Genomic DNA, 12,541 nt, shown 5'->3' with positions numbered 1-12,541 from the left:
TTTGTATACACACACAGTAATTGGTTTATAACGCTTCATTATTATTGTGTCCATATCCTTCATAAAAACAAGCTGTGCACTTCAAAGCATGTTGGGGATTTTAACAAAACAGTAATTTGAACTAATAATGCTGCAAAACAGGAAATGTTAACAAAATTAATATATTGCAATCATCTTAAACCTACCACAGCACATCAAGCTGTAACCATTATTTACTGGCCAGTGTTACAAGTGCAATCATTAATGACTTAAAAACAGAAATAGCTGTTAACACTGCTCATTACTAATTAAAATTGATTGGGTGGGGGGCGTTGTCCCTATGATTAATTTCTCAAGGACTACTGAGTTTGAAATTTGTAATTGTGACAGTGCCTCCCAAAATATACTTCCACTTATCTCACTATGGTTTCCTCTTCCATCTGTGGGCGGGCTCCACTGCTCCAGCTTACAAGGATCTGCTAATATGGTGGTTCTCCACATGCAGAGGACTTTCTCTAAAGCAAAAATCTCATCTTGATACTGAGATGGGATGTGATAGTTTTCAAACAGGGTCTTCAAAAATTACATTACGTCAAATGAATTGTAGTGAATTTCATGTCAAGGTCCAGCCGTTCTGCATACTCTTAAGTGTGCAAGCTTTCAGGTCTGCCAGCATGTCCTTCATCTTCCTCCTGCTGGAATACAACTCAGGCCCCCCTGCTCTGTAGCCACAGGTGTGATTTGCAGCTTGTGCAGACGTACCTTGAGCTAGCTCACTAAAGCGAGGACACTGCAGCACAAACCTGCCTAGTTACATACTCGCTTGTGCAGCCCATGCTGAAATCCACCTGCTTATTTTTAGCAAGCTCGCTAGAGCAGTGGTTCTCAGCCATTTGCCTACTTTTACAACAGGCTACATAAAAAGCACTAACAAAGTCAGTACAAACTAAAATTTCATACAGACAATGACTTGTTTATACTGCTCTATAGACTAGACACTGAAATGTAAGTACAATATTTATATTCCAATCAATTTATAATATATGGTAAAAATGAGAGAGTTGGCAATTTTTCAGTAAGTGTGTGCTGTGTGATACTTTATGTCTGATTTTGTAAGCAAGTCGTTTTTAAGTGAGGTGAAACTTGGGGGGATGCCAGACAAATCAGACTCCCAAAAGGGGTCCAGTCGTCTGGAAAGGTTGAGAGGCACTGCCCTAGAGTACATCGAGACAAGATGCAAATCACACCCCTTCCTGCACTGTAGATATCGCACCCTCAATTGCAGGGGTGGGTTTTTTATATTTGTCATAATTAAAATCATTTCTGTAGTGAAGTTTAAATAATAATTGCCCCCCTCTGTCCCAATCCTGCAAAAACTGACATAGAAGAATAGTCATGTTGCAGTCAGTTGGATTACTGATATACGTAAGTGTCTGCAGGATCAGTGAGTTAGGTGTTACACATCCACTTATAAAAGTAATCACTACTGTTGAAATGTACCCATTTAAAAGTTACCACCATCTAGCAAGTACTTTAACAATTTTAGAATATGCATGTTATAAAGCTATGTAAACTCAGTAGTGTGACTGGTGCATAAGGAGATTTTCCAGTACTTCTGATGAATCTAGTAGTATTTTATTGTTCCCAAATATTAGTGAACAAAAAACAAACCAAAACCACCCTGTAAAAGTACAAAAGGAGCTCGTGAAACGAGCACTGAATTTGACACCGAGGTATTTACTTTACCTTTGTAAATGTATTTGAAAGAGAAGATCGATAGCAGAGCAGAATTTAAGCTATGCTTTTCATTCCAGAGTAACCCCATAAACTTCAATTATGTCACTCTGGATTTACACCAGGTGATTTAGAATAGATTATGGCCCAAAACACAGGTGTTAAATTTTAAGTACGCTTCTCATTTTGATATTAAAAATTTTGCACAGTTCCCATGCATTGGCCGTTTGCCATGCCTTTTGCCAACATCACCTGCTATTTACATAAACGGAATAGGTCATGTTTAGACTATTTCTGTTCACCTTTTTGTATTTAAGTGATATTACATTTTTTCATATTACATATTATTAATAGTGGGTCTGATACTGAAAGGTACTGAGCTCCCTGTGACTTCAACAAGAGCTACTGGTCCTCAGCATATCCCTGGGTCAGGTCTATTATATGTCAATTTATACTGCGTGGCACTAATTGCACAAAGTAGATCAAAACAACATACAATGACCTGCACAGGAATTCCACTGAGCTATTTACAAATAGAGGTCCATAATAAACCCCGTGGGAACTCCTCTAGATTTGGGAACTTCTGTTACTCTCAAAAAATGTGGTTATGTTATGTGTTCTTTTTATCCTTTATAGAGTATATCTGGATGTCCAGGCAAGACAGGGCGAAGTTTCTGAATGGTCCCATGTTCAGGTGATATCATCAGACTTTGAGCACTACATCATCACCAATAACATAAATAAACTGGAGGTGGCACTCTATGGACTTAGGTTGTTTAAAATCTCTCTCATCATCTCATGAATCTGCTGTACTATAAAAACAGCTTTTAAAATATGTATATATATAATCCATTTCTCTTTTGTTTTATTTTCTTGATGGGTTCCCCCCCTCTTAAATCTGTTTGAATCACATTTTTTCATAGCATTTGACATACGCTCATAGTCATGTAGCTCTAATTTGTGTATCTAGTAAAAGCCTAACCATCGTGTAACTGTTTATATTAAGGGTTTTTCTTTTCTTTTCCCTCCTTTTTACTTTTGTTTTATGTAGTTGTTGCTTAAAGGATGCTGAGATCGTAACATGAGTCTCAGTCTTTTGGTACCAATTCTGAAACTGTAAAAACTTTTCAGGTGGAATTTTAGCACACACTGAATTAGAAGTAGAGCAAGAGCAGCGGGTGGGCTGAAGTCAAGTTTCTCGTTTGCATTGCATGGGAGCTGAATAGCAGGATCTCTAGCCGTTCTTTTGATTTGTGACATCTTTGTTAACCTAATTATATCTATTTTCGGCAATAAGGTAAGGACTGCAAAATTTTTTGTGTCCTTCTTTTTCTATAAGTGCTTTTTTTGGTTGAAAGAGGTGATATAAGGTTTTTTGAAATTGTGAATTCTGAAAAAACAAAACAAAACACTGTAAATACAATTCCATTAACTACATATAAACTACTAAGAAAGAGAAAGAGAAATACAAAATATTTTTGTGATGGAGTCAGTCTAAGGCAGTTTCTCTACTAAATGGAAGAAAAAAAGTTTTAAACGTTTAGATCAACTGCCGGAGCTGGCCCATAAGAGTTAGATTAACACTGTTTAGCTTGCTCTGTAGGTGTGTTAGACCTTATAACTGTACTAGCGTCATACCAGCATATTAACTAGTCATATGTGCACAGCTTAAAAGGTAACAGTTTAGTTATATTTTTTAATTTAAGAACGGCTTTTTCCCAAGACTGAAAAAGAAGCTACAATTTTAATATTTAAAGTATTTAAAGTTTGAAGCACACCTTTATTAGTCATTATTTTAAATTAGATCAACTTGCTGTCCAGTCATTTCAGCTGCTCTGTATGTCCTATAAAGCTTTGACAGAGAAGAGATTCCTCTTCAGTGTCTAACATGCCATAGGAAGAGCAGTGTTAAAGCTTGCATTATACCTTTTATCCATTATTTTCTATATTAACAAATTAGGAAAGCAACCTTTTTATTGTTTGTTTGTTTGGAATACCTCAGTGCTACAAGTATCACCCTAGAAGTGACAGAAGATTTTAATTTATTGTAGATGTAAACAGAATTAAAAAAGTATAAAACATCATTGCACTGTGACTGGTAGGGGGAAAAACTGACAGTTTCCTATTTGCACATGTTTAATATTTGGCTGTTATATATATGGTCCTCTGTTGGGGGAGGAAACTTATGAAGGATATTTTTTAATTTAATTTTTTTAATATTGGTAAATAGGCCTGCAACAGCAAAATAGAAGTACAACATGGTAGGTGGCATTAAGAACATACTGTAGTATGGATATATTTCTTCTTTTTTTAACGTAATATTGACAAGTTTTATTAATATTTTTTTAAATTGTTACGTTTATAAATTTGGTACTTTAGGTACAGCCAGTATAAGACACTGAATGCGACATTTGTTAAAAAGAGCTGCTGCACTCCTATTTTTGTAAATTTTACTAACAAGTAGACTAATGTAGACATTCAATAGACCAGGTAGAGCAAGGCATCTTTAAAAAAAAAAACAAAAAAACAAGGCATCGTAATGCTATCTGAATGGAAAAAACCTTGTTTTTCTTATTTTTTAAAAATGAAATCATGCTTTTTGTGTGTAATAGGTTAGGTTTTTTGTTTTGGGTTTTTTTTTTTCTTATTTCAGAACAACCAGGTTTAAGCAAAATGCTGGACGCTTTTTAAATATTGAGACTTGATCAAGTAATAAAATAACAGTTCTTTAAAAAATAAAAATAATAAAAAAAACACAAACCAAATTCCCTGAGATCCAATGTATAAGTCAGGGAATTTTTTATTAATATTTTGTCAATGTTGATGACGTACTGTACTACCATTTGTTTTTCCTCTCCATTCCCTATCACCTCATAGAATATTCTTTGTTGATCATTGTTGTATGTTAATAGTGTATAAAATGGCTATCTTGTAAGAGTGCTGTCCTGATGCTAGTGTAGTGAATTTTCCCCCCTCCTCTTTCTCTCTTCCTCTTCTAGTACATATTGGTAGGTGTATTGTAATTAAGGTTAAAAATTTAGATGTAGTTATTCAGATTTAGGACCAGTAAGGATAGAACTTTCTCTTATTTAAGAAAAAAATGCTAATAATTTTGGGCAGTTTCTTCCTTTTTTCCCCGTCTTATTTTATTTTTTGCTGATCTGATGTGGTTTCAACTAACCAAAGGTCTCACAATGTTAAAAATGCTGGCAAACTCTTAAAGCATTTTGTAGATCCCCACCCTTGACTTTAAAAAGGGGGTGTGCCATACTACCTTAAATGCTAATGCTAGATATGCAAAACTGGATTTTTTTAATTTATTTTTTAAAAGAGGGAGGCATGGTATATTAAAATGATTTTACTAAGAGAAAAAAATATTTTTTTAAGAATGCTCAGAAGAAATTGATAATCTGTGTGAATATGTTTTAGATGTTTATATACCTTTTGAAAAGTCCCAGTGGCCCATAGCACAAATATTGTGGAACCTGATATGTTTTTGATGTGGCTACCTAGACTAAGGTTCACTTTAGTCCCCCACTCATTTAGAAGTCCATTTTGAAGAATTTTCTTTGTAAATTATTTTAGCACAAAGGTTCAGCTACATCTTTATTTTAGTCAAGCACAGTGGCGAATGCACTGATACAACTGATCTTGCCCATTTAGAACTGTTACCCTGGGAGTTTTCAAAAAAGAGAGACTCCTGCCTACTTGTGCAAATGGGCAACAAAAAATAGCTCCTACTCACCCATGAAGTCCACTATTAACGTAGAGATAGGTTTTCCTGTCCTTCTCCAGACTGGGATACGCCATACCCATTTCTGGTAGACCTGCATTATGATACAGTGGGACAACTTTTGTTACTAAACACAATGTAAATTTTGGAGGGATTGCAGTATCTAGGAAAATTTAGTTAACGAGGGTAACTACCCTCCTCCCCCCACCCCAAAAAATAATATTAATTTGTGATTGACTTGATTAAAATGAAGACTGATCTATCTGTCCTTTTTGTTTTCTATACTTCATAATGTTCATTTTAATTTGAATTTGTAGCTTGGACTTTAAGGTAGCATGGCTCTGTTGCTGTAATTTTTTTTTCATTGTACAGCAGTATACAGCTGGTGAATGTTACACATCTTGCTAGATTAGTTTAAATCATTGGGTAATTATGGATAATAATGACCTGAAAGGTGTTCGGATTTTTTTTCTTCCCCCCAGCTATAAAACCTGTAATGCTATTTTGACCTTTAGTGTGAATGAGGGCTAGTGACTTCAGCCACAAAAACCATCCTGTTTCATTCTGCCATTCACTCAATGCAACATAATCTATAATAAAGCAATATTGTTTATTACATTTTTATTGACAGTCAGCCATGGTTATATATGATATTGCATATGAAATTGTTTACAAAAACACTAACTCATCTTTTATGCTGTGGAAATGTCTCTTGAGTGGAACTTTTGTGGGTGATTGTTTTTTAAAAGCAAAACAGATGAGACAGGAAAATGGGAGACACTGCATTGAAGACACAGGGGCAGATTCTGTGGTCTGCATACATACACTGTAGAGTTTCATAAGTACAGAATCTAATTCAAACCCATTTTTGTGTGTGAACACTACATGAGGAGATTCTGTAAGCTAAGCAATACTTTAATACTGTAATAAAATTTACCAAAAACAAGTAGTTAAGAAAGTCAATCTAAGTGATCTGTTCACAAGTTTCCAAACAATCAGAATGTATTGTCTTGACAGAATTTCATTTCAGTGTAAAAATCAAAGCTAAAAAACTTTGACAGGAAGCAGGAGTCACCCATGTTATAAAACTGTATTCTGTACATACTCTGACACAATGTGTGGGATCGCTGTGTGTCATTTTGACTGTAGTGGATAGCAAATACAATTCATTATATGTTTTACAAGTTCTGAATTCCATCAGTAATAGAATGCAAGTCTAAGCATTTCAGGTGGTCATAAATACCTAAACAAACTCTGGCACAGTGGCAGGCCTAGCCCTTCCTTTTATACTTTAGTATGAACTGATGAGAACTTTGGTAGTGACATTTTTTTTTAAAAACTATATAAACACACACATATATCTGTATCTATATATCAAGCATCTTTCAGGTCTCTGTGTATGGCTTTCTAAAGCCCTGTTGTAAAATACTATGTGGATGGGGGTCTCTCACATCACAGATGTGGAAAGTATAATTTTATATTTGTATTTTCAAATAAATAAGTTTGTGAAAGGTTTCCATCCTCTACTGTGGTCCAGAAATCAATGTGTTTGTCTGACAAAAAAATAAAATAAACTGTTTTGAACAGAGTTGTGGAGTCCCCTTCATTATGGGTGTGAAATGTATTGTTTTGTACCACAGGGTCTGCATTTGTTTCCCCTTCTGCTGCTGCTCTTACCTTAATATGGTCATACTCTTCATACACATTAGAAGCAGGTGGGCAATTGATGATTGTATGTTTTTCTGCTGTGCTTGGCTGGAACAATAAGCACAAAATCTAGTTATCACCAAGAAAACAACCTTCACGCCATGTAAGTTCATATATCCCTCCCTAGGAGATGTGGGAAATGCAGAGTACCTTCTTTATTACACTGTCTATGTATGACACAGTCTTAATGAAGGGGGAAGTTATAGTAATTTCTAATGCTCCTGCCTCGAGTTTGTATCTATTTCAAACTGCAGCAGTTTGAGGTAGAGTTGAGTTATACATAACTATATATACAAATACCCCTCCAGATTTTTTTTCCCTTGAGCTGGTATGGTTTTAACAAACCATCTAGAGATACCTCTGTCTAGCTCTATGTATAGAGAAAGATGTCTGTCTATGGGTACAGACAGCTTACTGCAGCTAGAATTATGTGAAGATAGCTAGCTCTTTAGAGCAGTGGCTCTCACAGATTGTTAGCTATTGAGATCCCTCTCTAACAGTAGTTCTGTATAGATCTCTATACATAGCAATGGGTCACTGTAGATGATGGGGTGGATGTCTATAGGAGAAGCTCTACTGCTAGGCATAGAGATGGCCCTTTACCTATAATAGGTCGCTGTAGCTAGAGAAGACTTTCTATAGAGCTAGGTATAGAAATAGATCTGATCTCCGTCTATAGATCTTTATGGAGAGAATGAGCTCTCTCACACACACTACGTATAGATATTTGCCATTGGAAGCCAGATTTCCCCATACAGTTGTTATGTATAGTAGGCACCGTAACTTAAAATGGACATTTTTGATTACACCATGGTCAGAACAGGAAAGCCATGAGCAGCCACTTTTAAAAGTATTCCAACTGTATTAAATTTTCCTAGTTGAACATACAGAGTCAATGCTTGAAGCTCTGGGGGATTACTTTGGCCACCTCTAACCTGCTTATTTTAAAATATCTGTTATCCTCACTCACTCTCCTGATTTTGTACAAAGTCTGTTTTCCCCAGGCTTTTATCTGACTCAGTAACAGAATTTTAGTGTCTGTTGGATACTGGCAGGAGTATTCTTACAATTTCTTTCCTCCAAAGGTGAATACTACTTTATGCAAGGATTGCAAAGTGGAGAGATTTATATACATAGAGAACATGAAACAATGGGTGTAATAGTTATGTAACACCCATTATTTCATGTTCTCCACGTATATAAATCTCCCCAGTGTATTTTCCACTGAATGCATCCGATGAAGTGAGCTGTCGCTCACGAAAGCTTATGCTCACATAAATTGGTTAGTCTCTAAGGTGCCACAAGTACTCCTTTTCTTTTTGCGACTACAGACTAACACGGCTGCTACTCTGAAACCAGGGAAAGAAACAAAGCTCTTAAATTTCATGGTAACTGGCTAAGAGAAGAACCCAGTTCTCATTCCTCCATGTTTGTGCTTCAACCACACTGCCTCCTCTCTAACCTTGGCTTTTTGTATCTATTGGTGGCTTATTTTATAGTCATTTGGGGCGGGGGAGGTTTCTTAAGCAAGGCCTGAAAAAATTTATCTGCCCAGGGGAGGGAGTGGTGTACCTGTAAAAAAATAGGAATTGATACATTGACATACCCGCTCCAACGCATAATCCAGGCTCCTGTCTCCAACAAGGGCCAGTACCTGAAAGCCTGCCATGGGAAGTAGAGAGCTGGATGGGGAACAGAGATGCACACATTACGTAAAGAGCAAGTCTAGGCTGAGACGGAGGACAAAGAGGAATATCTAAAAGTATAGATGTAGCAGAATTAGAAGACACATACAACATTCTTTGCTAGGCTGGGTGAAGCCCAGAAAAGCGAAGGAAGCATAACAAAAGCAAGTTACATTTTTAAAGCATGTTAGAGCATTAATGTTACAATTAAATGCACTATCCAGTAAATAGTACACGACAATCGTTGTTCCTTTAAATTGCAACAGCTGTGAGGGACTCTTGTACACTGTAAGAGCAAATGATTGTGTAACAGACACCTAGCAATGTAGCCTTTACTGGCCTACCCAAGGTGCTGTCACAGAACTGCACTACGAATTGAGATCTCACAAAGGCATAGCCTGAGATGTGCCAGCCAATGGCAGTAGGCTGGTCTCGGTGCCTGAGGCATGCAGCACAGTTGGTGTCAAGGCTGTGGAAGCAGACATGATAAGTGGTCAATATAACCCTTCAGCCCTGCTCTACACTAGAAAAATTCAGCTGAATGCTGCTTTAACGCAGACCAGAATAAAAAGTGTTCGGTGTTGTTTCAGAAAACCACGACAGACTTGCTCTAAGCGTGTTTTCACCAGCATTTTCTGAACTGGTTTTGTCCTGCTCTCTATCACAGAGAAACAGTTAATCTGAATCCATTGCTGACACTGCTCATCAGTAACATCTAATTTTTCTCATGTAAATGAGCCACAGAGACTAGAATGGGAAATTCAAGGCACAATGCTACGTATTCTATGCTGGAGCTAAAGGAAAAGAAAGTAATAAAAACCCCGAATATCCAATTTAATTTAGCAGGGCACTTCCACTGAATTTCTCTACTAATAGCATACACTGATGTTGAGTCTCTACAAAGGTGAGATCTTCAGTGCAGCTGGTGATGTCCAAAGTCAAGCCAGAAGATGAAGGGTGCTCCTAAAACAAGTATTAACAAGGGGCGTCATCAGAATCAATAGGAAGAACACTGGTAGAAAGTGACAAAAGAAAATTGCAGTGTCTTTCAGACTTTACAATACAATGAAGAAAACAAGGTGCTATAATATCTAGATCAGAAATACACAAAAGAATTGATTTTTAAACAAAGCCTTCTAAAAAGATAATAACTATGTAATGCATTATATGACCTCTTAATGAAGATACCTGCATTTTTATGGTGCTTTACACACCATTAACTGTAGTCAAACCTCTTTAAAAGTGCACCAGATTAACTAAATCAATTTAAAATTGATCTAGGCCAGTAGTGTTCAAACTTTTCTTTTCACGGACCACTTGAAATTTGCTGAGGGTCTCGGCGAACCCCTTAATGATCTTTCCAAATGTTGTTTGTACCATTAGCTAACTAAAGTGCTTTGGATAAAAGCACTATATATCTATATATATAAATGAACTTTTTTTGTTCTACAAATAAAAGCACACAACTCATATTTTAATATCTGTAGTCTTACCTTTCTAATGCGATGGAGGTGCCCTCTCTCTCCTGCCACGGCAGCCCCCAAGTTGGGGCTGGAAAGGAGCAGGGGTCTCTCCCCAGCAGCCACAGCCCCCAAGATGGGGAAAGTCGCCTCTTTCTCTGGCTGCCACAGCCCTGCATGTCCCAAATGCCTCCCACCCCCTCACCTTACATGTGCATCTTCTCCAGGGTCCAGGCACCTAATTAGTGGAGCCATGCCTGCGGACCAGAGTTTCTGAGAACCTCTGAGCTAAGTATACAATGGCAACTGCCAATATAGACACCCTTAAAATGAACTGATTTAAGCAAGGGTTAAATCTGGTTAGGTCAGTAACATACTGATGCAAAGTAAAAATCGAGGTCCCTCTATGGTGGGGGTATGCCCCATTTTAACTAGCCACGTCTAGTTAAATCAGTGCACTTTTCTAGTACAGCCAAGGCCTAATTCACGCTGAGGCAAAGTACTGGGTTTTGCAAGTTACCAACTAAGTGAAAAGAAAATGCATCACAAAGTAACCCAAACTTGATAGTCCATGCTATTCTAGGGTAGATACACTGCAGCCGCTGCAATCTGGAAGGAATATAATGCAGCCCAAGGCCAGGGTGCACACATTACAAAGTAAGTAGGGAAAACCCCAGTGGACAAAGGTGAGATTTTCAAAAGTGAGAGTTTAACTCCCATCCACTTCCAAAGGGATTTAGGCACTTGAAAAATTCCACCCCGCCCCCCAATCTTTGATTAGAAAAAAACCTCTTCCTAGTATTTGTAATATATTCGCATGTAGTAGCCCCAAGCAAGGACCAGTACCCCATTGTGATAGGCACTGACCAAACACAGAAAAAAAAAGCTCTCTGCTTTTATTTCTCCCTCAGTGTTCAGGACAACATGATTCTTTGCCCTCATCTCCACGTCACCATGGTTTTGGTTTGCGTGGTTCAAAACTGAACTGGGCGGTAGCGGCTGGGATTCTCCCTTTATAAAGCCAAACATAATTATTTATTCTGGGAATAAGAGCCCTGTTGGCCTAGAGAGAGGAAGAGGAGGAGGAAAATGAATCTGGTTTTTAATGGACTTGAATCCAGGAATGATGGTGACCCTCAAACTCGGCAGGCCTACTCCCTGATGTCAGCTTGGCTTCACTCCCACTGAAAATTAGGAGACAGCGGGCATTTTGAAAGAAGGCAGTTCATCTCCAACGTAGCCAGTGCGCATGGTGCTAAATAATTTTAGAGGACCCAATTTTAAATTAATTGTAACTCCAACTAACAGCTTTACTTGTAAGTTCTCAGCACATCCATTCTGTCCTTAAAGAGTAGTCTAAGTTTGGAGAGAATACGCAATATTCTACCTACGTAACAAAGCAGAAGAATCCAAAACAACTCCGTCTTAGCTACCTTCTTCTATTTTCATTCCCCTCCTTAAAACCTATGCTACACTGATTTCTAGATGTTCACACGCATTCCAGAGAGGTGTACAATGTAACTTACAAAAATTGGTCTTTACCATCTCATCTACAAATCTATTATTTCTTTGTATAATACCAGCAGTGTGCTAAATGCTTGGTGGCCCAAAAACCACAAAGCATTTAGCTTTTTCTTGATACTTGCCCATACAGTTTCCAGTGCAATCATTAACCCCATTTCTATAGTCACTAGCATAGCACAGTGTTGGAGGGTCTTTTTGAAGCTTTAAGGTATAAAAATAATTAAAGGCTATTCATGAGGTTATTTACTGCATTGCAACCCCACCAGAATAACCTCGTGAAAACACTTTTACCACCAGTTGTTTTGATTGTGATGCCCTCATACATTCTATACACTTTCAAAGACTATTTGCGCCAAGACAGTGAGACCCCTCTCAATGGAGAAAGTGTGAAGGGATAAAAGTTTGTGTATGTGTATGTATCTCTCTCTCTCACACACACACACCCTCTCTCCTTCTATATTTGGCTGACTTCCAGAGTCCCCATAAAAAATAAACCGATGCTGTTAACTTGTCATCTCACTTACTGTACTAATCCTATTTGGAGTCAGGGTGGCAGTTAACAATATGTTACCAAGATGGCTAGCTTTGTTCCTATGTAACATACACATGCTTGCTGTTTATTTTTCTCATGCAATTGTCTGGCTTCACACCCTGTTAACAGCTAATATATTCCACCAGAGGTTTTATTTTTGCAGTTGGAGTGGAGCAGAGCCAACATT

General features: G+C 37.5%; 1 protein-coding gene and 1 long non-coding RNA gene across 13 annotated transcripts in view; one reads left to right on the top strand and one right to left on the bottom strand.

Annotated features, from left to right (window-relative positions):
* Window positions 1–7,030, top strand: part of MSI2 (musashi RNA binding protein 2) — a 377,475-nt gene extending 370,445 nt beyond the window's left edge. For all 12 annotated transcript variants that reach the window (XM_073315753.2, XM_073315752.2, XM_073315757.2 and 9 more), the window contains one exon: window positions 2,350–7,030. Coding sequence is in view for 1 of the 12 variants with exons in the window: in XM_073315751.2 (XP_073171852.2) it covers window positions 2,350–2,391 (42 nt within the window). In the remaining 11 variants the exon portion in view is untranslated. The remainder of the gene's footprint in view (window positions 1–2,349) is intronic.
* Window positions 6,866–12,541, bottom strand: part of LOC144929526 (uncharacterized) — a 116,629-nt gene continuing 110,953 nt past the window's right edge. Inside the window, exons 3-4 of the long non-coding RNA XR_013634791.1 lie at window positions 8,760–8,835; window positions 6,866–7,201 (exon numbers count right to left, since the gene is read on the bottom strand). This is a non-coding gene — a long non-coding RNA (uncharacterized LOC144929526). The remainder of the gene's footprint in view (window positions 7,202–8,759; window positions 8,836–12,541) is intronic.

The sequence above is a fragment of the Lepidochelys kempii genome, chromosome 17, assembly GCF_965140285.1.
Source record: "Lepidochelys kempii isolate rLepKem1 chromosome 17, rLepKem1.hap1, whole genome shotgun sequence".
NCBI classification, from domain to species: domain Eukaryota; kingdom Metazoa; phylum Chordata; order Testudines; family Cheloniidae; genus Lepidochelys; species Lepidochelys kempii.
The sequence above is the reverse complement of the archived record's forward strand: the minus strand, read 5'-3'. Positions and strand labels throughout refer to the sequence as shown.